The 27,897-nt window shown below is 46.2% G+C and overlaps 1 protein-coding gene across 2 annotated transcripts in view; it reads left to right on the top strand.

Annotated features, from left to right (window-relative positions):
• Positions 1-27,897, top strand: part of LOC147608854 (DNA topoisomerase 1 beta-like) — a 43,267-nt gene that overhangs the window by 3,583 nt on the left and 11,787 nt on the right. For both annotated transcript variants that reach the window (XR_015264305.1, XM_086788153.1), the window contains exons 7-12: positions 381-537; positions 622-747; positions 3,168-3,248; positions 3,344-3,434; positions 3,629-3,762; positions 3,926-3,991. Coding sequence is in view for 1 of the 2 variants with exons in the window: in XM_086788153.1 (XP_086644279.1) it covers positions 381-537; positions 622-747; positions 3,168-3,248; positions 3,344-3,434; positions 3,629-3,762; positions 3,926-3,991 (655 nt within the window). In the remaining variant the exon portion in view is untranslated. The remainder of the gene's footprint in view (positions 1-380; positions 538-621; positions 748-3,167; positions 3,249-3,343; positions 3,435-3,628; positions 3,763-3,925; positions 3,992-27,897) is intronic.

Here is a 27,897-nt window from a genome sequence, read left to right as displayed (position 1 = left end):
ATGTGAGTGTTGGTGGCCCTTTTTCTACATTATGTACATACATACATAAATACACACATGCACATACATACATGCAGGTGTACATGCACACACACATACTGAAATACATACATAGGTACATAAGGATGAATACATTTATACTTACGTACATACATACGTACACATGTACATATGTAGTGTGTGTGCACGTGGCTAGACTTTGTCATGGCTGAGTCTGTTCTTCACCTTCAGGTTCGATGGTTTATCTATGAAGATCTGTCTACTGTTGTGACATATCTTTTCCATGAACTTGCACTTGGGGATGTCATAGCACGAAGTCTATGCTATACTTGATAGAGTTGGGTTTAATGAGGTTTATGCTACATCTTTTTGAATTGTAGATGGAAGGAGATACGGCATGATGATACCGTCACATGGCTGGCTTATTGGAATGACCCAATCAATTCAAAAGAATTTAAGTATGTCTTTTTGGCTGCAAGCAGCAGCTTGAAGGGTCAAAGTGACAGGGAAAAATATGAGAAAGCTCGTACATTGAAGGTATAATTTATTATACTTCAGCAATAACGCATTAGTTAAAGCACACAAAAAACTTGGTAATGAAATTGTCTTGTGTTATTTCAGGATTACATAGAAAATATTCGGATAACCTACACAAAGAACTTCACCTCGACAGACATGACGAAAAGGCAGATAGCTGTGGCAACTTATCTTATTGATCAACTTGCTTTGAGGGCAGGAAATGAGAAGGTACTTTGATTTCAAATTCTTAAATTGTTCTATTGTAAAGGTAATTTAGTGACATGCTTGCACGGACTCGCAGACAGATGTGCTTACACAGCATGGATGCATGCTCACAGCAGGCACGCACACATGAAGACATGCACACACGTGCACGATGATGAACAGAATCAGTGGTTGACATGGACCTATATAGCTACATTCATACACAGTATATAATGCACTTAGATTTGTTGTGACCAACATGAGAAAAAGCTTGTCTTTATTACATGGTTAATTTACATGAGTTATACAGTCCAAACATGGTGTGCCAAGGCAATTTCACACATATAAAGTTCTTGGGAATCCTTCATCTCCAGCCTTGCTAGTCTACATTATATATATTTTCTTTTAGACAACTATAACTTGGGTGCTTGTGGAAGCGTGTTTATGAATTGATTGATTGCGATTAGCACCTAATCACAGATTTAAACCCATGCACAAACTGCTTTTTCTTCATTCTCGATACATAGCAGAGAGAGAGAGAGAGAGATGACCTACCATGTATTGCACGTTGAGGTTCATTGTCACTTTGTTTGTGAGCTGGTTGCTGACGACATCATTTCTCTGGAGTATTGTCGCTCTTAGGACAACCTAGCTAATCTCTTCACCAAACCTCTTCCTTGAGATACTATTGATGAGTTCCTTACCCGTATGGGAGTCGAACCACTGTGCTAGAGCTGAAAGGAGGTGTTGGAATGATCATCTGCAGCCCCGTTTGATCTCTTTTATGCCACCTTTTATTTAGCATATTTATTTGATATTTTTGGGTATTTTTCCCACCTTTTATTAGGCATTTTTCCTAGTCGTGGACTTAATCTTTGGATTTCCTCTCCTTAGTAGCTAGGTTTGTTAGTTTATTTATTTTTGATCTTTCAAATGCTTTGTTTTTGTCTTTGTCCTTCTTCACTATTATTTCTTTCTCAAATCTCTCAATTTGTAAGTTCAAATTTTTTGACCTTACGAAGGTATATATATATATATATATATCTTTTGGTACCATATAATACATTGAACACATAGCTCATCTCTCTCTCTCTCTCTCTCTCTCTAATCATCATTAAAGTTTGCATCATTGTTCTTTATCAAGCTTAGGGCTGAGGATCAAGTAAGCAAGGCTTCCTTGCATGCAACATTGGTAGAACATTCAGGCTCAGCCCTCTGAGCTGTCTGAGCTGTCCCAGGAAGGTGCGGACAGCAAAGGTAGGATTATGAAGTGGTTTGTAGCAGGCAAAGGCAGAGGAAATCATTCACTGGGAGTGTGTGCTCAAAAGGAGGACACTAGTTAACTCTCAGATCAGTTCCCGAGGCAAAGCAACATGCATGTTTATTCTCGGAAGGAGACCAAAGCTGTTTTAAGGGAAAGGGATTGTAGGCATGGGGACAGATGCATAGTTCTTCAACCAAACTTGGAGTGAAATCTGAGAAGTGGCAAGGTGTTCAGGCAATCAAAGTGGAACAGATGCAGGTTTCCAACCACCCGTCATCAAGTTTAGGAGGAATGGCATGAATAACCTCATCATTAGTCCTGGATTCGTCAACATTTTAGGGGAGATTCAGGGGCCGATTTCGCAGCCCAATAGGTTCCTGAAGTGCCCAAGACATACGCCCATATATGGGACACCTTTTGGGCACAATTTGGACACAAAAGATGACTTTTTGGATGAAGTTTTGTGGGCTGAAAAGGAAAAACCGACTGGATTACGAATTTTCCTCTTCTTCCTAAATAGCCAAGCTCTCATTTCTACATATCATCTAATCCTCCTTTGGGATCAGGTCATAGGCAGCCAATAGAAGGTCTAAAGTCAACCTTTTGGTCAGGCCAAAGGCCTTAGAAATTGTATAGAGATCATCATCTTTTGGTACCATATATTACATTGAACACACAACTCATCTCTATCTCTTCTCTCTCTATCTTATCATCATTAAAGTTTGCATCATTGTACTTTATCAGGCTTAGGGCTGAGGATCAAGTAAGCAAGGCTTCCAGGCATGCAACATTTCCATGAGAATCTCCATCTAGTCTCCACAAATCACTCATGCTACCCTTGATTCTCACAATCACATCGTTCTCTCTCAATTACCTAAATTCCCTCAACAAAGACTCCATAGACAATCATCCTTTGCCCATACACCATACAAATTGGCATTCCCAATTGAACTAAAAATTCAACAAGAGAGAGACTTATGAAGTGTGCAGACTGTTGAGAGTATTGACACACTTGAAGGGATGCTTCCTTCAAGAAGAGCGCGCACGCACGCGCGCGCACACACACACACACACACACACACACTCAAAGTACTGAGCATGGCAACAAGTTTTTCCCTTTGCTTGAAAAAAACAGTAGTGATCATGGAATGCTTCGATAAACTCTTGCTTTTGTGGTTAGGATGATGATGAGGCGGATACTGTTGGTTGTTGTTCTTTGAAAGTGGAACATGTGACACTTGTTCCTCCAAAATCACTGCAGGTAAGTTTTTATGGGTTATTTAGCTCAATTGAAACTTTTTAGTTTTGTGAAGTATTAGTATTCTGAATTCGTGCCTTTCCGTTGCTTTTGTGCAGTTTGATTTTCTAGGAAAGGACTCGATCAGATACTTCAACACCGTTAAAGTTGTTGAACCAGTCTACAAAGCTATAGGGGACTTTAAAAGATGTGGGTGTTCACACACTCTCTCTCTCTCTCTCCAGTTTACTCATGGATCAGAGATTCAGATGTAACAGATTTTTCGTCTCATACATCCCTTGCGTCCTTCATAGATGTCAATAACTCTTTCTTCTTTCTCTCTGAGTGATGCTTTCAAAACTACAATGGGCTGATGCATATGAACTTTTGGGTTATTTCTCCAGCCAAGAAAGCTGGGCAGGATCTATTTGACAAGTTAGATACAAGCAAGTTGAACACACATCTAAAGAACATCATGCCCCATCTGACGGCCAAAGTCTTTCGTACCTACAATGCATCCATCACCTTGGACAGACTGGTACATATGCTCATATACTGCTGCAGTAGCCCTTGATGGGGTGACGGAAGTGAATTGTGCATTTGTATTTTATGTTTAGGTGTCAGTGTGTTTGGATGAAGTTTTAGGTTGTATGCCACTTTAGCTGGGATTGCTAACTCACGTTTTCCCTCTTTGCAAACAGCTGGTGGACACGGATGGCCAAATTGTACCAGAGAAGATAGCATCATATCAAAAGGCTAATAAGGAGGTTTGCTTTCTTCTCACTTGCTTCTCCTGTCTCAAGTGTAAGCAAGATTGAATGCACAATTTGCACGAAGGATGACCAAAAGGGCCTTCTTTCAGTTATGCACTTCTGCAATGGGAGCTTACATGCAAAGTTGAAAATATGGAGGAGGCTGGACTGCTTCAGAAAAAGAAGAGATTTGAATGACTTGATGAGGAAGAATGAGGGAGTGTGGGGTTACCCAGTGTCAGCATGTTGGTTAGATGCCAAAACGTAAAGTTGATCCATAGCACTAAGCTCTTGGTATTGCCAATCTAAATATTCCTTTTTGCTGTAGTTATACAAGCCCCTTACGAGAAGCCAGTGGACACCCCTTACGGGAAGCCAGTGGACACTAGAAGTAATTCTAGTAAGAGACGTGATGTAGAGAGGTGGGATCATCCGCAATATCCTTGACCTTACAACTGAAACATTACCATCACACATATCTGACCACCCCGTTGGTGCTTTTGAACTGAAGGCTGAAGATTAGCAGCATCTGAGAGATATGGCAGAACTTGCCTAGAACGAGGCTTGGCTCCCCTTTATATAGGGTACCCATGAGCTGGTAAGGCCCCTTTGAAACTGGCCGGTTGGGTCTGTAGGGTTAGCCTTCCTGATTAGGGTTGAGAGGGGGCCAAAAAGGGCATGGAAAGGTGTGCCCTTGGGCGTCCTCCTGCCATTCCCCCCCTTTGCCTACACATTAGGGTGCTCTTATAGGGTGCGCATACATTGTCATAGGGCCTGTCCAGAGCCCCTAATCAAGTGCCCCTTTTTAATATGGTCATTCCTAGTACCATAGGACTCACACATGCCTGATTTTCCCCATGACCTACTGACTCTGGACTGGACTGTCCAGGCGCCCAACTGGTTTTTAATAAGTGCCCTGACATCCTTTTTTACATCTTTTGACATCTTTCAAGTGGGCTACTTCATATTGTGTGGGACTGGCACGACTTAACACTGACTTAACCTAGACCTAGATGAAGCTTGGTGACATGTCCCTGGACAAGGGTTCACAGTGCCCATTGAAAGGTGTCCCGAGTGTGCTAAATGTAGCAATATGTTGATGTTGCCGCACCTTAGTACAGCGGATGCAGGTGACATCCTAGTTATCTTTGACTCAATTAAACCTTTCACAGGAGAAACAGATGCTTGTGGGACTGCATTGGAGCAGTCTACACCAAGAGAGACGTGCTGTGGCTTAAGATAACCAGAAGTTGAACCCCATAGAAAGCACCAGAGATGTCATTGAAAGGAGTTGCTGGCTGTTATTTATGCTTTTACCTTCTTGGTGGCAATTCTATCAAGAAGACGTTTTCCAAAGTTTGAGAGCTGTTTGGTGGGGATGCCCTCTCTGGAGACCTTTGGTGAATTGCATTATCAGTTGCATACCACCAAGGTTTAACAGAAAATACCCATCCCTTGGATGCTGATTTTGCATGCGTTTGGACAGGTCAGCATTGTTTTCTCCATGGTTTTCAGTTCCTACTTTTTTTTGACTTGAATAAACTTTTCATAGTAATGGCAGATGCCTGTGGGGACTGCATTTAAGAAGTCCTAAATAAGAGGGACATGCTTCGGGCTCAGGGGAGCCAGAGATTGCAGTCTGTAGAAAGCAGTACGTGCTATTAGCTTTAATTGATTCTCTTTCTATTTTGGAAGAGTTTCCTTTCTTGGAATCTATCAGGCCTCTGTCATGGGTGATTCATTACAGAGATGAGAGATGCCCGGGACTACACTTACTAGAGCTGAGTCATCATAGACATAGACTACTGAGGCAGCAGGGTGAGAGGTAATTACTGCACAGACATCTATTACCGACTCCTTTGGCCTCACTATAGAGATAGGCTACTGAGGCAGCAGGGTAAGAGGTGAGATACTGCACAGGCATATATCACCGACTCCTTTGGCCCTCATCGTACTGATAGACTACTGAGGTAGCAGGGTGAGAGGTGAGATACCACAAAGACATCTATCACCAACTCCTTCCCTCGTCATAGAGATAGATTACTGAGGCACCAGGGTGACGTGTGACATACCACATAGACATCTATCACCGACTCCTTTGGCCCTCACTAGAGAGCCCCTGGCAGACACTCAGCCCATTAAGATCCGCTAGGGCAGGTGGACCAGGGGAGAGTCAGGAAACCCCACAGAGTGAGTACACACCAGACCTGCAACATGCTGGCACTGCGCACTTGTGGACTCCTCTGAGAGAGAGCACGTGCCTTTTTAGTCAGCCAAACACCAAGCCTCCAGAGATCCAGTCGTCAGCTCTAGATCTAGACATCCTTCAGCACCACCGAGCGGCTCTCCCATGGGCAATGGACATTGCTTCCATGTACACATTCTGTCACATGCACCCATGCATTGAGGTGCAGTGTGACACACTGGCTCATCATCAGCGCTATACTTGTATTGTCGTACGGCAGTGACCCTACTGTGAGCCCTAGTCTAGGGACATGTCAGGCATGAGCTTTGTAGGTCATTCCAAGCCGTAGGTGTTAGTGTTTGTCACTTAACCCACTTGGAGAATAGTCAAGCATGCAGGTTACCCTAGCATACCAGGCATTTAGGAGCATGTAGAAGATGCTTAGCAAAAGGATGAAAAGGCTTTAGGCCAGCCTAGGTGCCTTGGGCTTGTGGGCATCAAAGGCCACAAATAAGAGGCATACAAAGCCTTAAAAGTCCAGTCAGCAGCCTTTTTTTTTTCTTGGGAAAGAGATTCTTCTATGAAAAAACAGCCACAAAGGGCTAGATACAACCCCGTAGGGCTAGATACAAACTCGCCTCCTGTAAGGACGGGAATCAAATGATCATAAGGGGGAAGAAAACACTTCTCCTCCGGCTGGCCGCTCTATGAGGAGAAGACTATCTCATACATGGGGGGGGAACAACCACACAGGTGGTCTGTAATGCCAAGTGGGGCCTCCTGTAAGGACGGGAATCAAATGATCATAAGGGGGAAGAAAACACTTCTCCTCTGGCTGGCCGCTCTATGAGGAGAAGACTATCTCATACATGGGGGGGGGAACAACCACACAGGTGGTCTGTAATGCCAAGTGGGGTCTCCACCTCGATCTGTGCGAAAAGGGCCGGGCCTCCAGAGTCTAAGGAAAGCGTCCGACCGCTTACGCATGCAGTCAGAACCTCCTTATAACTTCCCCCACTGACTGTCGAGGGTATGAATGATGTTAAGCCAAATGCTCTTGATGGACTCAGTAGGCAGGGTTTGGGTACCCTCAATGGCCTCACCGCATCTAGCTCGCCAAATGCGCCAGGCTGCTATGCTACTGCTGTAACTCGCGGCGGTGCCCGAGGGACTAGGGCCTTTGACACACTTGTTGATACCATCAATGCATACTAAAACACTTAAACATGGCCACATCCTTAACACATATCCATCATCACTTTGCACAAAACATAAAAGCTGGACAAAACATCCACAAATGCTGAAAGTGGATCTTGCACATGTGACACCATATAGAGGCCAGAATGGGCCGACCCCCCCCCTTGGAGTATTTTATTACCCAAGGAGAATAATATCATGTACAAGCTTTGAGGGCCTTACTCTCCCCACACGAGATGCCGGATTATCCATATACAAATGCCATAACACAGCCCAACACGAGGCAACCAAGCCGGAACACAGGCTGTAGAAATGCCGAGTCAACAACATAATCCATATACCTCCGTGTGGGTACTGATTCTTTCCCAAAAACCACGGGTCTTCATGCAATAGAGCTGGTATAGCAAGTACAACTCTCCATTCAGCCAGTTTAGCCGGTACAGTGGCTGGTACAGTAGGTACAATGGCTGGGACAGTCGGTACGGTGGTTGGTACAGCAAGTACAACAAGTACAAATGCTGGTACAGCATGTACAATGACTAGTATAGCAGGTACAGTGGTTGGTACAACAAGTATAGAAGCTGGTACAATCGGTACAATGGGTGGTATAGCAAGTACAACAAGTACAAGGATTGGTACAGCCCGTACAATGGCTGGTACAGCAGGTACAAGGGCTGGTACAACAAGTACAATGGCTAGAAATCATAATAAATGATTAAATACCCTTGCCTTCAATATTTCTTCGCGATGGAAGCCTCCAAAACAGTCCCCAACAGCCGGTATTCTTCATGAGCAGCCTTCAAGTGAGAGAGAAAGAGAGTAGCCATCATTAGGGCAGTCTGTAACGGTGGTAGAGGCTAGTGTGCAGCAAGAGAGCCTCCATTAATGAAGAGAGAGGACTCCAATTTATAGATTTGGGCCTCCCATGAGCTAAAATGGCAAGAGAAGGCTACAATGACAAGTGGAGAGCCACACAATAGCTGAAGTGACAAGTGTGAGGCCACTTGTCTCACTTTGATCCACTTTCTAACAAGTGTTAGGCCACTTGTCTCACTTTGGTCCACTTTCTTGCCACATGTCCCAATCTAAGAGATGGGTCCTTCCATAAACTTTATCTCCAAAAATATCCCAACTGGTAGACATTCTGTCATAGGCACTTTGCCAACTCTTGGTATCTGCTCAATTCCAGATGTAATGACGCGAACAGAATTTCCATTGGAGTCGAGCCAAAAATAGCAACTCTCCTAAATTTTAGGAGTGTGGTCCTTTGTATTCTAGGATAATCCCCCATTCCCAAAGCTTGTACTTTCCAAATATTTAGACATCCTGGAGTCCACAAGACTCCTTTCATACTCGGAAATGTCCAGGCTGGTGACATCCTCCCCAGCTGCTTAAAAGTTGTCCGCAACTTTAAGCTTCAAGCCATATATTCAAGATATAATCATGTCCCATCAAGTGGGCGAGACGAGACTGTCTCAAAAATCCAATATAACTGAAGAATCCATGTCCCAAAGAAATGGATGAGACTAAATAAGTCTCTATAATAGCAAATATTAAAATCATGTTCCAAAATAAATGGGGGAGAATTCCGTGGAAGATATGCTAGACACAGGCACAAGAGCCAATTGTGTCTCAATCACCAATATCAATGAGATAATCATATGCCAATGAAAATCACCAACCAAGTGCTAAGACACTTCAATAAGTGCCATGCACAAGAAACTAGTGCCTTGCACAGAAACATGTGCTATGCACACAAACTGGTGCCATTCAAGAGCACAACCCATGGTGACAGAAAAGCTGGTTCTCCATAGTTCTGGCAATCCTTTCTCCCAATCCCAACAGTTTCCATGTTCTCCCATACAATTCCAACTCTGATCAACAAGCATGGTGTGGAAACAATGAAACACTCACTCCACAATCGCGACACGAATCCATGTGTATAGTGGAGTGTTTATTGAATTGCCCTCTCACAATCCCAACATGAATCCACATGCGTGGTGAGATGAACAATGAACCTCTTGGCCTCTCTATGGGGAGATAGTGATTCTAATATGGCTTTTAAAAATAAATAAATCCATGTCCCAAATAAATGGGCGAGACAAAACAATCCCATAAGTCCAGATATCATAATCCATGTCCGAAGTAAATGGGCGAGACAAAATAAGTCTCCTGCCAATAAGGCATCGGTCCACATGACCCTTGGCATAGATATAAGTTCCGTGCCAACCAAGCGTCATGTCCACTTTACCACTTGCACTCCGTGTTGGTACTCGACCACACCTTGGATGAGAGGTGGGCTCAAGTAACAAGATAAAACAATCACTCGCAGGCATAAATAGCGAGGTGTTCCATAAGCATTTCTGCTGCACATAGTTTATAGACATTTCGGCCACCAATAGTTTGTAGGCATTTCGGCCACCAACTCACACTACCCTCTCAAGTGCCCATGTTCCCTTCCATCTGCTCTCTTTTGTTCCACCCAAATATGGTAGAAACAATCTTCAAGAGAGCACGTAGGACAAGAGAACACTACACACGGCATGTGCTCGACACTACCCTGTGAAGTGCCCATGTTCCCTTCCATCTGCTCTCTATTGTTCCACCCATACATGGTAGAAACAATCTTCAAGAGAGCACGTAGGACAAGAGAACACTACACAAGGTATGTGAACCGTGAGTTTCATAAGTCCAATGCATCCCAAATAAAGGGAGCCAAAAAGAATAATCCATCCCAGTAAAAGGGAGTCATAAACATAATCCATAATCCTGAGGATCGATCCAAATCCCTAGAAAAGAAGTCCAGGAATCCATAGACATGTATACCATAATCCTTGTATATCATAACTCTTACCACATACTCCGTGCTAACCACACACCTTGGAGTAGAGGTGGACTTTTATCCATAAAAGTATCATATCCATGAGATATCCAAAGATTTCTTCTCTATAAACTGGGACAGATTCGTTCATAATCTTGTCCAAGAAAGAAATCTCCATAGATATAATCCATCCCAATAAAGGGAGCCATGAAAAGAATTCATCCCATTAAAGGGAGCCATAAACAATGTTTCCCTGAAACCATCTCAAGGCAAACAACAACACCTTTCTCCTTGCATAGCTATACAAGGTTTAGTGAACATCAAAAACACTTCATAGTAAATAGCAAAAGCACCAACTTTGCAAACTCAAAGTATACTTAGCTTTTCTTTGCCAGGTTGGTCATGAAGCCAAAAGAAATATCTCGTCACCATATCCTTAAGATATCCTGAGATATATCTCTATATAGCTTGCTTATAAGCTTGATAATATAATCCACAATATCCATATGGAAAGAGTGCTAAACGTGTGCACATAAAGCCAACTCCATACTTCCAAGATAAATTTTGTGAATTCATAAATCCTTAGATCAACAAGCTGTCTATTGCTCATGCTCTTGCTTCATAAGCTATGAAGCGGCTGGCCATGCTTAACAGCAATGATGGTAAGTGTGGTCCCCACTTGAGATCTTTTCTCTTCCTTATTAATAGAAGAAAGCCTCCGCTTCCAAGAAAGCCTATGCTCCGATACCAATGTAACTCGCGGCGGTGCCCGAGGGACTAGGGCCTTTGACACACTTGTTGATACCATCAATGCATATTCAAACACTTAAACATGGCCACAGCCTTAACACATATCCATCATCACTTTGCATAAAACATAAAAGCTGGACAAAACATCCACAAATGCTAAAAGTGGATCTTGCACATGTGACACCATATAGAGGCCGGGGAATGGGCTGACCCCCCCCCCCCCCCCCCCCCCCTGTCAGAATATGCAGCGGAAATGATATCCAAACTTTGGGTAGACAAGAGCAAGTAGACTGCAGAAAATAATCAGCACAAGAAACACAGAGAGATGTGTGTAAACTCTTCTCTATACACAAGATCCCGAAGATACTGAATGAGAAAGTGGAGGAGGATGGGGGGCAATATATACAAGCCCATGAGGGCAGTCGGCCAGCACTGGAAAGGGCCCACGACTGAGCAAAACTCCCACAACTGCTGAATATAGCAGTCGGCCAGCATCTGATGCCCCACACCTGGACAGAACAAGTCGGCCAGCACTCAGACAGCCCACGACTGATACAGATGCAGTCGGCCAGCTTCAGAGTGCTCCTGGCATCAACTGGCAGCCCTCCAGCCACTAGAAAAAAATGGAAAAAATAGGGAAAAAATACGGGGAGTGTGGAAAAATGATATACGGGCGGGCACACCCACAACAGAGGCCCTGGTGTATACAAATAGACAGGAGATGACTTCTAACACCCCCTCTCAGCTCCTGGCTGTGTAACCAACCCCAGGGAGCTGGAGTGCCGCCTGAGCGTAGCCTGAGGTAGAGACTTCGTAAAGAGGTCCGCCGCATTGTCCTCCGTCGAACAATAAAGTAGCAAGATGTCACCCGCCAAGATCTTCTCACGAACAAAGTGATACTGTATCTCTATATGCTTGGTCCGGGGCATGGAAAACCGGGTTCCGAGCAATAGCTATACAACTCTGGTTATCACACTGGATGACTGTGGGCTCCCTCTGTGGAAACCCCATCTCGCCAAGCAGCCTCCGCAGCCATACAACCTCACAAGCAGCCCGATACTCTGCCTCTGTCGAAGAAAGGGCAATAGTTGGCTGCTTCTTTGCTGCTCCAAGAAACCGCTCCTGAGCCGAGGGTAAAAGTGTATCCTGAAGTAGATCTCCTCGTGTCTGGATCTCCTCCCAATCTGAGTCACTCCAACCTTGGAGCTTGACTCCATTCCTCCTGTGTAAAAGAGTCCCAGATCCTTCGTACTCTGCAGATACCGCAAGATCCGCAATCCTGCGTCCCAATGAGTCTTCAATGGCGTCTGCATAAAAGAGCTCAACAGCCCACGGAGAAGCTCAAGTCCAAATCTGGTGTTCAGCAACCAGATCAATGAACCAACCAGCTTCCGGTACTGCGAGGCATCAATTGGCTCACTAGGATCTGTAACGGTTAACTTTGTGTTCGGGTCCATCGGCGAAGTAATAGGCTTGCAGTTCTCCATCCCAAAGGCCTCAAGCAACTCATGAACATACCGCTGCTGAGAGACGAAAAACCCCCTCTGGGTCTGCCAGATCTCCAATCCCAAGAAGAAGTGGAGTAAGCCTAAGTCGGTCATCTCAAACTCCTGTGACAAGGCAGCCTTCGTCACTCCAATGTGCTCCACATGACCGCCGGTGAGAATGAGATCATCCACATAAAGGATGATGAGTGTGACCATGCCGCGTTCCCGAAAGAGATACAGGTTCGGATCTGCAACCGATCTCTGGAATCCAGTCCGAATAAAGAAGGAATCAATCTTCTGATTCCAAGCTCGCGGAGCCTGCTTAAGACCATACAAGGCCTTACGTAACCTGTAAACCATCCCTTCCGATCCTGGAACAATAAAGCCTGGAGGCTGCTCAACGTACACCTCCTCCTGCAGGTCACCATTAAGGAACGCCGATTTTACATCCATCTGGTACACGGGCCACCTCTGAGAAGAAGCAAGGGCAAGAACGGTCCGAATCGTGGTCATCCGCGCTGTCGGTGCAAAGGTATCCTCGTAGTCGATGCCTGGCCGCTGAGCATAACCCTTAGCCACGAGCCTGGCTTTGTGTTTGTCCACCGACCCATCAGCCGCGTACTTGGTCTTAAAGACCCATTTGACACCTATGACTGACCGCTTCGACGGCCTCGGTACCAACTCCCAAGTGTTCTTCTTCTCGATGGCATTAAGTTCCACCTGCATGGCTTCCCTCCAAGTATCCTGTGAAAGGGCTTCCTTTACGGAAGTGGGCTCTTTATCCCGCATGATACGAGACATAAGAGCATAGTTCACCTGAAGAAGCTCCGCCGTGTTGCTTTTATCTCGAACTCGATGTGATCTTCGAGGGCCGTCCTCTGTGGTCCACTCGGAGGGTAGCTCCGTGACACCTGACTCCCGAAGGGTGTCCATCAACCACCTAGGTACTCGAACAGATCGTGGAGCCTCCTGTGGTCGCGGGGGCTCAACTCCAGCTGCGGGCTCAACCTCCTGTGATGACTGAGGTGGATCAACTGGAGTGGTAGATTGGGAATCATCATCAGACTCTGGATCTCCAAGAAGTGGCGGCTCCTCGACAGTGGATGCTGGAACATGCTCATCAAAGACCACATCCCGGCTGACAACAATCTCGTTCCTCTCTGGATCATACAACCTATATCCCTTGGAAAGAGAGTTATACCCCACAAATACTAGCTTGCGGGACTTGGAGTCAAGCTTCCCCCTCTGCTTCTTCGGAATATGTACATACGCGTCACTCCCAAAGACACGGAAGTGCGAGACATCAGGTTTCCTGCCAAAATATGCCTCAAATGGAGTCATATGGGGTACAGAAGTCGTCGGAGAGCGGTTTATGGTATGGACAACTGTAGCCATAGCCTCACCCCAAAGTGGACGAGGAAGATCTCGATGCTCCAGCATGGTCCTCGCCATCTCCACCACAGTCCTGTTCTTACGTTCAACAACTCCATTCTCCGAAGGCGAACCGGTATTGGCCAATTCCCTCTTGATGCCATGATCTGCACAAAACCGAAAGAATACAGTCGAGGAGAATTCCCCTCCTTTGTCAGCCCTGAGAGTCTTGACCTGAAATCCAGACTCTTTCTCCACCATCACGTGCCAATCCTTGAACCGAGCAAAAGCCTGGTCCTTCTGTGAAAGAAAGTAGACCCACGTGAATCTGGTACAATCATCAACAAGCAGCATGAAGTAGAGAGATCCTCCCAAGGATGGTATCTGCTGTGGTCCACACAAGTCAGTGTGAATCAACTCCAAAGGTTTCGAAGCCCGCCTGGAAGCCTGCTTCGGAAAGGATTCCCTGTGCTGCTTACCACGTATGCAAGAACTGCAGCGTCCTTGCCTACTACCAACATCTGGCAAGCCAACCACCGTCTGGTCCCGGAAGGCGCGCCTCAAAGCATCCACATTTAAGTGGCCAAAACGAAAGTGCCACATGAATCATCGGAGTCCACCATCTCCAAGTGCACAAATGCCGGAGTCTTCGCAGCTGAGGCTGATGAATCAGCACTCTTCCCTGTCCGCTTAGGGCACTTCCTCCAGTAGTGGCCTTTCTCGCCACAATCATTACACGATCTTTCGGCCTTCAGCTTATCTCGTTCTGGATGAGGCTTCTTCTCGGAAGACTTATCTGGTGAAGCCTTCCCTTTGCCCTTGTTGGTATTACGGCCTTTCGACCGTTGGCCAGTTAAGGCCTCCGAACCTCCGCCATGAGGAGGGTTCGTGAAACGTTCCTCCTGGTCCAGGACCATTGGCACAAGCTCCTCCCAAGTAATGGTGCTGAGCCTGCCACTAGTGATCAACGAGGAATAGAAAGCGGAATACTGACCAGGCAAGTGGGAAAGTAACGTGATGGCCATATCTTCGGACGATATCTCTTTCCCAGCTTGAAGGACTTCCTGCTGAAGGGCCTGCAGCTTGTTAATGTGTTCCCGCATCGTCGAAGACTTTGCAGGGTTCATAACCCGCATCTGCACTTCCAAGGATATCCGCTTCATGGGTGACACCTTGTTGTACAAAGAAGCCAAGTGCTCCCATATGCCTCTCGCCAGCGTCATGTGCTTCACATGGTTGATCACCTGTGGTGTGCAATTGAGGAATATAAACGACCGGACCCTGGCGTTGACACGGTCCCACATTTGTGCCTGTGCCTCGCGGTCCTTCCTCGTTGATAATAGCTCCCCTTCCTCAGCTTCCGGCCTTGGCACCCCTTTGATAATAAAATCAGCAAGATCATATGACTCCAAAACTGACTCCATCATGACCTTCCAGATGCCGTAATTGGACCCGTCCAACTGCCGATCCACTGGGAACGTGGGGAGAGTCGGAATCTTCACGTGCTTCTCAGCCATCTCGAGTAAATCCGCCATCTCGGAGAGTAACCTGAAAGGGTGGGTGGGTGGGAAAAATCTGAAAATCAGAAAATATGCAAGTGGCTGTCCAGCCCCTCTGCCCGCCTTCCTCTTGCACCTTCACTTCCCGTTCAGCCCGAAACAGTCCACCGATCAGCAACCTGTTGCTCCCCCTCTTGCTCAGAAAAACGCCCAAGATCTCCTAGAGCCTAGGGCTCTTATACCATGTCAGAATATGCAGCGGAAATGATATCCAAACTTGGGTAGACAAGAGCAAGTAGACTGCAGAAAATAATCAGCACAAGAAACACAGAGAGATGTGTGTAAACTCTTCTCTATACACAAGATCCCGAAGATACTGAATGAGAAAGTGGAGGAGGATGGGGGGCAATATATACAAGCCCATGAGGGCAGTCAGCCAGCACTGGAAAGGGCCCACGACTGAGCAAAACTCCCACGACTGCTGAATATAGCAGTCGGCCAGCATCTGATGCCCCACACCTGGACAGAACAAGTCGGCCAGCACTCAGACAGCCCACGACTGATACAGATGCAGTCGGCCAGCTTCAGAGTGCTCCTGGCATCAACTGGCAGCCCTCCAGCCACTAGAAAAAAATGGGAAAAATAGGGAAAAAATACGGGGAGTGTGGAAAAATGATATACGGGCGGGCACACCCACAACAGAGGCCCTGGTGTATACAAATAGACAGGAGATGACTTCTAACACCCCCCCCCCCCCCCTTGGAGTATTTTATTACCCAAGGAGAATAATATCATGTACAAGCTTTGAGGGCCTTACTCTCCCCACACGAGATGCCGGATTATCCATATACAAATGCCATAACACAGCCCAACACGAGGCAACCAAGCCGGAACACAGGCTGTAGAAATGCCAAGCCAACAACATAATCCATATACCTCCGTGTGGGTACTGATTCTTCCCCAAAAACCACGGGTCTTTATGCAATAGAGCTGGTATAGCAAGTACAACTCTCCATTCAGCCAGTACAATAGGTACAATGGCTGGTACAGTCGGTACAGTGGCTGGTACAGCAAGTACAATGGCTAGTACAATCGGTACGATGGCTGGTACAGTAGGTACAACAAGTACAAATGCTGGTGCAGCATGTACATTGACTAGTATAGCTGGTACAGTGGCTGGTACAGCAAGTATAGAAGCTGGTACAAATGGTACAATGGGTGGTACAGCAAGTACAAGTACAAGGACTGGTACAGCCAGTACAATGGTTGGTACAGTAGGTACAAAGGCTAGTACAACAAGTACAATGGCTAGAAATCATAATAAATGATTAAATACCCTTGCCTTCAATATTTCTTCGCGATGGAAGCCTCCAAAACAGTCCCCAACAGCCGGTATTCTTCATGGGCAGCCTTCAAGTGAGAGAGAAAGAGAGTAGCCATCATTAGGGCAGCCTGTAATGGTGGTAGAGGCTAGTGTGCAACAAGAGAGCCTCCATTAATGAAGAGAGAGGACTCCAATTTATAGATTTGGGCCTCCCATGAGCTAAAATGGCAAGAGAAGGCTACAATGACAAGTGGAGAGCCCACAATAGCTGAAGTGACTAGTGTGAGGCCACTTGTCTCACTTTGATCCACTTTCTAACAAGTGTTAGGCCACTTGTCTCACTTTGATCCACTTTCTTGCCACATGTCCCAATCTAAGAGATGGGTCCTTCCATAAACTTTATCTCTAAAAATATCCCAACTGGTAGACATTTTGTCATAGGCACTTTGCCAACTCTTGGTATCTGCTCAATTCCAGATGTAATGACGAGAACAGAATTTCCATCGGAGTCGAGCCAAAAATAGCAACTCTCCTAAATTTTAGGAGTGTGGTCCTTTGTATTCTAGGATAATCCCCCATTCCCAAAGCTTGTACTTTCCAAACATTTAGACATCCTGGAGTCCACAAGACTCCTTTCATACTGGGAAATGTCCAGGCTGGTGATAACTGCAAATCTCCCACCTTTGGCAAGAGCCTAGTCGCTAGTGGACTGTAGGTAGAGCTGTGACTGGTACTGCCACAATATGGTGGTGAGAGAGCTGAAGGGCTGACCCTCCCCCATCCTCTGTTGGGGTAAAGGCATTATGCCCACCCTTATAGTGTGTACAAGCCCATAAGTTATAGTACATAGTACACTTAGTACTTTTAATGTACTAAGTGCACTATGTGTACTAGTGCAATATACATGTGTGATAGGGGAGTCACACACTCATATCATGAGTTGACTTATCCCCACAACTCTCTCTCTCTCTCTCTCCCTTGCTTCTCTGTGTATGTCCCACACATGAATCTCTAACCTAACCCTAAATCTCTCCCACTCAACTGGTATCAGAGCAAGCTGTGTTTTAGGGTTTCACGATTCCTCTAATTTGAGAGTGCGTTCCCATGTTGCTACAAGAGCTTTCTTGGGTTTTGCAGAGAGCAGCAGGTAGGAGACTGAAGCGCTGAATACAAGGTAGGCGATGTAGGCATAGCCAAGAAACGTAGCAAGGGTAGCACGATTAAGATGTGTAGCAGCGCACGGCGTGTAGAAGCGCTGGCCACCTAGGCGAGTGGCGCTCAGCAGCGAGCGAACACAGGTGAAGGCAGGCGGACACGTAGGCAGAGGGCGTTGACGGGCGACAGCCGATGGTGATGAAGCCACTGAATGAGTCAGCGCACAGGCGGGCGTCCATTGACACGTACTGTTCGGACACTTAACTGGCTGCGAACCAGAACAACACGCATACCTGGCGCTACCCCGCTACCAGCGATAAGGTTGGCGGCGTGCTGCGCTTGTTGCCCTTCTGCTGCACAAGAGCCTCCAACAACAAGAGGGTAAAGTTCAACCATGAAGCTTCTGCCCAGGGAAAGCGAGAAGCTTTTCTTGCATCAGGCATGCTTCCTTGCACAAAAACGCCTTGCTAGAGGTCTCCGCCTCAATTGTGCAGAAGCCGTTGCCCTTATTGCTTCTCAAACGCCATAGCTCACAGCTCTCGTATGGTCTTGGCTGGGAGCGAAGCCTCCTGTGGATAGAATCGAATCCACAGCAACAAGCAGGAGCAACAGCATCAACATCAACAAGAAGTGCCCCCCCCCTCTTTTCTGCAACAGCATCAACACAAAGAAATTCAGCCTGCAAATCTCAGAGAAATTCAAAAATTTAGAGGTATTTGCCTTCAATTTTGGGAATTTCTTATCAATTCAATCAATTGAGCAGGTACAGGTGCCGAATTGCTCAATTTTTGAGCAAAATTGGCAAAATTGGGTGACATTGGTCACAATCAGGATCAATTTGCAGGAAATTGGATGTCGAAATTTGGGGCTTTTGATGTAATTGTGCAATTAAGCAGTCATACATGCTGTATGATGTGAGAAATCGCACATTTGGGCAAAATTGCAGCAAATTGCAGGGCAAATCAAGGGGCTTTTGTGCCGATTAAGTTGATTTGCATGCAGGCAATCGCATTTGATGCTGTGGATAATGTGTTGATGCCTGACAAGCACTCAATGTGCCTGTAAATCAAAGGGCTTTCATGTATTAAATGTATATGTGGCCAGGGGGAAGCATCGCGAAGACTTTGGATGCCTTCATGTGCGTCAATGTACCATGTATGATCAGCAATTGATCTTAAATCAAGGGGCTTTTCAAGATTTTATGCTTGTTAAGCTTGGCAAAACAGCAGGCAAGACATTTATGCCTTGAATCCTCAGAAATCAGCTTGCAGTCAAGGGGTTTTTGCCCAATTTCTGTTCGGAACTGTTGTATGCAGTGTACGGGACTGTAAAAGTCTGATTTTCACTCATTTGGACAGCCAGGAGAGCATTTATTGCTACTGTACCTGCTGGTACAGATTTGGCACAGCTTTGTGCAAGTTTTGGCATGGCTGCACATTGATTTGAGTGAAGAAAAGGTTCAATTTCAGCTGCTGTACTTGCCGGTACAGGTTTGGTACATCACAGGTGAGCACTTAGTACTGCTGTACAGTACTTTGGAAGGGCAACAGAGCACATTTAAGGTGCTGTCCTAAATCTGCAGCAACCAGATTTTGGTGTTTTCATCACATACAGTGGGAGAAAAGTTGCATTTGTGCTTCCGCAGTGGGAGATAAAGCTTGGGAGAATAACTGTGAGCACTTTGTGTGCTTTTGGTGCAGTGTTTGCACATTTTGCAGGGAGTCAGGCATTGACAGGTTGCATATTGCTATGGCAACCACGGGTGAGAGCTCTTCATTGCTTCACATCAAGAAGCTTGAAGGCTCACATAACTATGATATTTGGCAAACCCAGTGCTATAATGTGTTGCTCCAGAAGAAGCAGCACAAGCCTATCAAAGAAAGGGGTGTAATGCCCGCTTCTCTTACTGCTGAAGAGTGGGAAGATATGGATGAGCTAGCAAGATCTACTATCATGTTGTCTGTGTCAGACTCATTACTTTTCAGCATTCGTGAAGAGAAGACAGCTTGGGAATGTGGCAGAGATTGCAGGACTTGTATGCCTAGCAAAGTGCCTCAAGCAAAGTGTATTGGTTGAAGAAACTCATAGGTCTTCAGATGAAGGAAGGGGCGTCTATGACAGCCCATCTAAATGAGTTTAATGGTATTGTCAGCCAAGTTATTAATCAAAAGTTGGCAATGGACGATGAGTTCAAAGCCACTTTTCTCTTATGCACTTTGCCAGAGAGTTGGGACACATTCAGGACAGCCACTAGCAATTCGAATGCTATGCTGTCATATGCAGATGTTGAGGGTGCTCTTCTTCAAGAAGAGATGATCAGGAAAAACAACTCTGTTGGAAAGTCCAATGCAATGAATGCACGTGGGAGATCCCAGCAAAGGGGTAAAAGCCAAGAACGGGGAAGGAGCAAGTCTCGCTCCAAAAAGGATTTGGAATGCCATTATTGTGGCAAGAAGGGACACATTAAAAAGCAATGCTACAAATGGAAAAATGATCAAAAGGAAAAAGGAAAAGGCAAAGACAAAGAGAAAGATGAAGCCAAAGATGTAAAGCCAAAGGGCAAAAGTGGAGTCAAGATTGAAGAAATCAATGTGTCACATGCAGGTGACACTGAGGATGAGGTCCTATTTACGTCTTCACTTGATGCCCATTCACTTCTTACAGGTGGTCATGGTATGCACTCATGGATCATTGATTCAGGTGCCTCCTTTCATGTCACAGGTTGCAGAGACTTGTTTGTCAGGTATACTGCTGGCAATGAAGGAGTGGTTTATTTGGGTGATAACCATGCATGCAAGATTCTTGGCAGAGGTGATGTGAGGCTTGTGTTTTCAGATGGCTCACAGCTTATGCTCCATGATGTCAGGCATGTGCCTGAGATCAAGAAGAATCTGCTTTCTACTGGACAGCTTGATGATGCTGATTATGTTACCACATTTGGTCGTGGAAAGTGGAAAATTAGTAAGGGCTCACTGGTTGTTGCCAAAGGCTCTAAGGTGGACACTCTTTACTTTATGCATGCAGGTGTTTGTCACCATGCTAATGTAAATGCAACCGAGCTGCCGGAAATCTCTATGTGGCATAGCCGGTTGGGACACATGAGTGTCAAGGGAATGGAGCAATTGTCTCGTTTGGGTTACTTGCCTTCTCTAAAGTTTTCAAGTTTTCAGTTTTGTGAGCATTGTATATATGGCAGGCAACTGCAGTGCCCCCACAAGAAAGCTCTTGGACAGAAAGATGCTCAGTTAGAGCTTGTGCATACAGATGTATGTGAGATGCCTCAGCTTTCTTTGGGAGGGGCCAAATATTTTGTGTCTTTTATTGATGATGCCACATGCAAGGTGTGGGTCTATCCTCTTCGTTTGAAGAGTGATACATTCTCAGTGTTTCAGAAGTTTGTTGCTCATGTTGAGAATCAAACTGGCAAAACACTGAAGGCTTTGCGTTCCGACAATGGTGGAGAGTATATGTCCAAACAGTTTCAGGACTTTTGTGATGCTAAAGGCATCAAGAGGGAGCTCTCTACTCCTTATGATCCTCCACAAAACGGGACAGTAGAGAGGATGAACAGGACCATTCAGGAGAAGGTCCGTTCTATGTTGTCACATGCTGCATTACCTCATGGTTTTTGGGCTGAAGCTGTTATGACAGCCGTTCACCTTATAAACAGGTCACCTAACACGAGGCTTGGTGGGAAAGTGCCAGAGGAAGTATGGACAGGGAAGCCTCCGTCATACAAGCACTTTGAGAGTGTTTGGTTGCGTTGCGTACGTGCACATACGCAGGGAAATGCGCACCAAACTTGATCCTAAGTCTCACAAATGCATATTCCTAGGATATGGTGACAGAGGTGAAATGGGGTATAGACTTTGGGATCCAGTGAATAGAAAGATTATACGCAGCAATGATGTCATTTTTGATGAAACATGCATGTATAAGGAGCCTGCAAGGCAACAGGAGCCTGGCAGAGTCATCTTTGATGATGATGGACATCATGGACAACAACAAAAGGCTGTAAATCAGCCATTACAGCAGCAAAACCAGCCCTTAAATGGTGCTGAAAATGGTCCAAATGGACAGCCAGACATGGCAGAAGATATCCCTATGGATATACCACAGTTAGAGGAGATACCGGGCATGATTTTTCAGCCTTATGGCATGGAATAGGAGCCACCAATGGGTGATATGCAGGCTGGACAGCAACCTGCAAATGATGGTCATTGGGTACGGAGGTCCACAAGACCCTCCAGAGCCCCTGACAGGTTTGTTCCAGGGGTTGACTACTTGATGCTTACTGACTGTGGGGAGCCCTCATGTTATAAGGAGGCTTTACAGAGGGCAGACAAGGCTCTATGGGAGCGTGCCATGAAGTCAGAGATGGATTCTCTGCATAAAAATGGAACATGGAAGTTGGTGCATTTGCCTGCAGGCAAGAAGGTTTTGCCATGCAAGTGGGTTTACAGGCTCAAAGTTGCACCAGATGCAAAGCCAAGATACAAAGCCAGGTTAGTGGCTAAGGGCTTCAAGCAGGAATATGGTGTGGACTTTGAGGAGATCTTCTCTCCAGTGGTCAAAATGACCACACTTAGAGCTGTACTAGCTTTGGTTGCTCATGATGATTTGGACTTGATTCAGATGGATGTGAAGACTGCTTTTCTTCATGGTGATCTCCATGAGGAGATATATATGCAACAACCAGAGGGTTATGCAGTGAGTGGAAAGGAGAAACTTGTATGCAAGCTGAAAAAGAGTCTTTATGGGCTCAAACAGGCACCAAGGGAATGGTATCATAAATTTGATACATTCATGAAATCCCAGAAATTCAGGAGAAGTGACATAGACACTGCTTATACACCAAGAAAGCTTTGGATGGCAGTCTATTGATACTCATCTTGTATGTTGATGATATGTTGATTGCCGGGAAATCTCGTAAAAAGATGGATGCCTTGAAGCAGAGGCTGCATCAAACCTTTGATATGAAGGATTTGGGTGATGCAAATCACATTTTGGGTATGCGGATACTTCGGGACAGAAATCAGCATGTGTTGTATTTGTCTCAGAAGGAATACATTGGCAAAGTTTTGCAGAGGTTCAATATGGACGGGGGGAAGAAGACTAGTACTCCTTTGCCTCCATATGTGAAACTCAGTGCTATGGACAGCCCACAGTCAGATAGTGACAGGGCTGATATGGCCAAGATTCCGTATGCTTCAGCTTGTGGCAGTCTCATGTATGCCATGGTTGCTACTAGACCGGACATTGCATTTGCAGTGGGAGTGGTTTCTAGATACATGGCCAACCCTGGCAAGAAGCATTGGGAAGCAGTGAAAGGTATCATGAGATACCTGAAGGGCACACAGGATATGTGCATTTGTTTTGGCAAACAGGATGCATTAGTGCATGGTTATACGGATTCGGATTATGCCGGTCATCCAGATAACCGGAAGTCTACTACCGGTTATGTGTTTACATTCACAGGAGGTGCTGTGTCATCGATATCCAGGATGCAGAAGTGCACTGCCTTATCTACTACAGAGGCCGAGTATATTGCAGCCACAGAGGCTTGCAAGGAGGCATTATGGCTATCTCGGTTAGTGGTTGATTTGGGCTATACAGGTGATATTCCATTGTTGCATTGTGACAGTCAGAGTGCCATCCAGTTGGCAAAGAACCCTATCTTTCATGCAAAGACGAAGCATGTGGATGTGAAGTATCACTTCATCAGAGAGGTGATAGAGAACAAGCAAATTCAGCTTGTTAAGATTCATACGGATGACAACCCGGCTGATCTGTTGACAAAGAGTTTGCCTCCGGAGCGGTTTGCTCATTGCAGACACTTGATGGGCATTGGATGAGGCCAGTTTCAGCCTTGATATGGCCTTGTATATTATCATGTACATGCTGATTTTTTCTTTTCCTTCATTTAAGGGCACTTTGCCTTTAAGTGGGAGGTTGTTGGGGTAAAGGCATTATGCCCACCCTTATAGTGTGTACAAGCCCATAAGTTATAGTACATAGTACACTTAGTACTTTTAATGTACTAAGTGCACTATGTGTACTAGTGCAATATACATGTGTGATAGGGGAGTCACACACTCATATCATGAGTTGACTTATCCCCACAACTCTCTCTCTCTCTCTCTCCCTTGCTTCTCTGTGTATGTCCCACACATGAATCTCTAACCTAACCCTAAATCTCTCCCACTCATCCTCCTCATAACCCTTGGCCACCTCAGCCTTTGTGCCCCAAGCGAGAGTGGCTCATGTAATGATCTGGGTCGCGGCCTTGTCCATAGTGAAGATGTGGAAAATCTGCCACCAAATCTGCTGAGCCTTCGGGCATTCCTAAAGACAGTGTCAGTGAGACTCCTGAGGGTGACCGCACCTGAGGCAAGCTATTGGCCGACCTCCTATTGCTAGCCAAGTGTTGACCGCCGTGCTCCTTTGTGCCATCCGCCAAAGAAAGAGGGTGATCTTTCTAGGCCGAAAACTGTCCCAAAGCCTCTTCCAAAAATCTAAGAGGAAACGTTGTGAGAGGCCCTGTGACTACCAATGAGCTGTTGTTGCCGGGGTGCCATCAAGCTCGGGCATTTGGATCCCGCGGCCTAGCTGCTCTGTGTATGCAAAGAAGGGGGCATCCACAGACTCCTCCCGATCAGCGGGGTCATGCCAAGTCCACTCGCCTGGGTCCCACTACAGATGCGTGAGAGGTCGGCACTCGCATATCCACTGTCTCTAGAATCTCTCCCTGGCCACTTTGGCCGGTGATGGGTCTATATGCCACTTCCGTGCCTGAAAACCAATCACCCTCACCCTCTGCAAGGTGCATCCACTGAAATCCTCTAAGGGAAGTCTAGATCGCTCTAGTCTGCCATGTGATCCAATAGAGAAGGTGAGTAGGTCACTGTCCTCATGTGCACCGCGGGGACAGCCATGAGAATATCATGTTTGGTAGCCAGAATGGGGGAGTCGCCTGCACCTCCGGGAGTAACTACTTGTGTGCAATCCAATCTCCAAGGGACCTGGTTGGTCCTAGCTCAATGCACCCCATGAAACATGCGGTCAAGCCCCCAACATGTGGCCACTAGGTAAATGAATCACGGGGTGCCAGATCAGTGGCTGCCGAAGCTGCTCCTCAGAGGCTGTCGGAGCCATCTGCTTCTAAGGTGATCCCAAGCTCAAAGTAGGCTGGCTACAAATCTGTCCTCAAAAGCTGGACTAAAGCCGTGGGTCCGCATCTCTGTGAAGATCCATCCAAGGCTTTGCAGCCAAGGGCCCCCTAGACTCGGGGTGCGGGCTGAAATCTGGGCCAAGAGAAAGTCCTTCCAAGGCTCATCGCTAGGTAGGAGTCCTCTAACGATCAGTTTGCCCAAAAGGGCATGGCTTTGAATAGCAGGGTCAATGAGGCTTAGCCCCCCTCTGCGACGTGGCTGAATAATCACTCTCTATGCCACCTTGGCCTTGGTAGGCCTCCCGTCCACTGCCGGCCCATAAGAAGTCCCGGATCAATCTCTGAATCTGAACAATACATGCTCGAGAGAAGGCCCAGCACGAAGTGATATACCGCATGGTGGCAAGAAGAACCTGATTCGCCACCACCACTCTACCCGCAAGGGAGAGTCTCGCAGAACTCCAGTATAAAAGCTTCTTCTGAATACTTAGAAGAAGAGGGGCGAGATGTTGTTCCGGAGAGATATCAATGCCAACCTGGCATCCGAGATAGCGAACTAGAGTGCCCTGCGGGATCCAGTGGAAAGGCTCAACTGGGTGCCAAGTCGGGCTGGGTGCGGAGCCTACGCAAAAACTGTTGGTCATGACTACTCCCGGCTAGTTCAGGTGTGAACATAGCTTACTCACGGGCACTTTTTCCTTGTGACTGGACACAGGTTTTTTCCCCGTGTGAACACACTTATGTGTGTTGGGCACTTTGCCCTAGGCTACTTTATGTACTCACATTGTACTTTTATATTATTATTGAGTACATCTTTTCCAGCACTCTTGAGCTTCACTAGTTCTTCTCTCTCTTGCACTTGTGTGTGTGTGTGTGTGTGTCTGTGTGCAGGCTTCTTCCCCCATACCCAACATTTGTTCAGAGCAAGTTGTTGCTAGGGTTAGGGTTACCCCTATTGCCCTTGAGCTTCTCCTTTTGCTTGAGCCTATTGCACACATCCTGCATTAGGGTTTTGTTGTAGTAGGGTTAGGGTTTCCCCTACTGTCCTCTGCATCAGACCTCAGCTTCCCTGTCGCCGCCGACCGTACACCTCTGTTGTGCGCTGCCGCCGCCTCTGCTTTCGCCCTCAATCACGTTGCCATTGTGCGCTGCCCCATAGCCATGGCTGTCATCTTCAAGCCCCCATAGCTTCTTTCCAAGGTTGTTAGAGGCGTCAGAGGTGTTTGGTACAGGCGGATATGGTACGCACCTCGAAAGACTCGTATTTATTAGGGACGTGTTAGAGGCGTCTGTTTTATATATATATATATATATATATATATATATATAGAGAGAGAGAGAGAGAGAGAGAGAGAGAGAGAGAGAGAGAGAGAGGGTGTCCCCTAGGTGTGTATGAGAGAGGGAGAGAGAGTGTGAGAGACTGAGAGTGTGTGTGAGAGGGGCTGCCTTGAGCAAGGTTTAAGCCTTAAGGCAGGGAGAGAGAGTGTGTATGAGAGAGGGAGAGACTCGAGAAAGAGTGTGTGTGAGTCGAGAGCTTAGAGGGGCCCTTATAGCCCCCTGTCTAGAGACTCAAATGGACGAAAACGGGAAGAAACATGCAAATCCCAAACGGCCAGAATTCAGAAACGGTTTTATAAAAAAAAAATCAACTTTGCCTAGACGCCTCGAACGAAGCCTCGAACGCCTCAGAAGACTCGTACGCCTCGAACGCCTCTAACGGTTAGAGGCACGCCTCGTAACAACTATGCTTCTTTCCCTCTTCCACACAACGGGCTGTTGCCCAACATTCACGCCCATGGGCAGATCTGAAAGAGGTGCTGCAAGGTTGAAAAATTTGTCCATGTGGGTCTTGTAGACCTGGCAAAGACCCACAAACGATCTGATTTCTTGAGCAGCCTTGGATACATCCCAATCCAATATAGGTTGTACCTTGTCGGGGTCCAACTCACTGATCACGTATCCCAGATCATGGACCTCTAAGAGGCCAAATGTGCTCTTTTTCTTATTAATGTAGAGCTCACTGTCTCGCAAAAGTTGCAAGACCTTCTCCACATCCGGCTCATGCTACTCTCCAGTGGGGCAGAAAAGATTAGTATATCATCTAAGAAGATGGATACACACTTCCCAATTAGCTCAATAAATACCCGAGACATCATCTTATTGAACGTCATTGGTGCATTGGTGAGACCAAATGGCATCACTACAAACTCGTAATGGGCAAGCTCGGTCCCGAAAGCCATCTTTGGAATGTCGGTTGTAAAAATGCGGACCTAGTGATAGCCACTCTTGAGGCCTATTTTTGAAAAAAATTTAGAATCATTAAGATGCTCCAGAATGTTCTCTATTCTCAGCATTTGGAACTTATTCTTGATTGTTTGCCCTGTAATCCACACATAAACGCGTAGTCTTATCTTTCTTTTGCACGAATAAGATGGATGCAATGAACGGCGAGGATGATGGGCTCATAAATCCAACCCAGAGTAACTAAGATAATTGTTGTTTGAGTTTGACCCCCAATGCCTTGAAAGGCGATGGAGGAACTTATTGGGTGGCTGTGTCCCGGGGACCAACTCAATGCAATGATCCTCGGGACGAATGGGTGGGAGGTGGTCCCTCAACACGATGTCTTGGAACTTTAGAAGGAGACCTACCAACTTCTTTTCTAAGGGTGTTGCTCATTGAACAACAAACTCTTGGGGACAGACATAAATCAACGCACACTCAGCTCCTTTTCTAAGAGCTCTCTGGGCCTGGACATGTGAAATGAGAGGGGTTCCTTGAATGCTCCTATCCCCACAAATTATGACGGGCTCAGGTAAACCGTCAACAGTTGTGAAGGTGTCCTGCCACCAATCAAGAATGGGTGCATGCTCTCGGAACCACTGGATGCCAAGATTCATGTCACACCCCAGAAGTGGTAAAACAATGAAATCTCGCTTGCATGAGGACTTATGAACACTA

Source organism: Cibotium barometz, chromosome 52 (genome assembly GCF_041138505.1).
Source record: "Cibotium barometz isolate CiBa-2024 chromosome 52, ASM4113850v1, whole genome shotgun sequence".
Lineage (NCBI taxonomy): Eukaryota > Viridiplantae > Streptophyta > Polypodiopsida > Cyatheales > Cibotiaceae > Cibotium > Cibotium barometz.
This window is presented reverse-complemented; position numbering and strand designations above follow the sequence as displayed.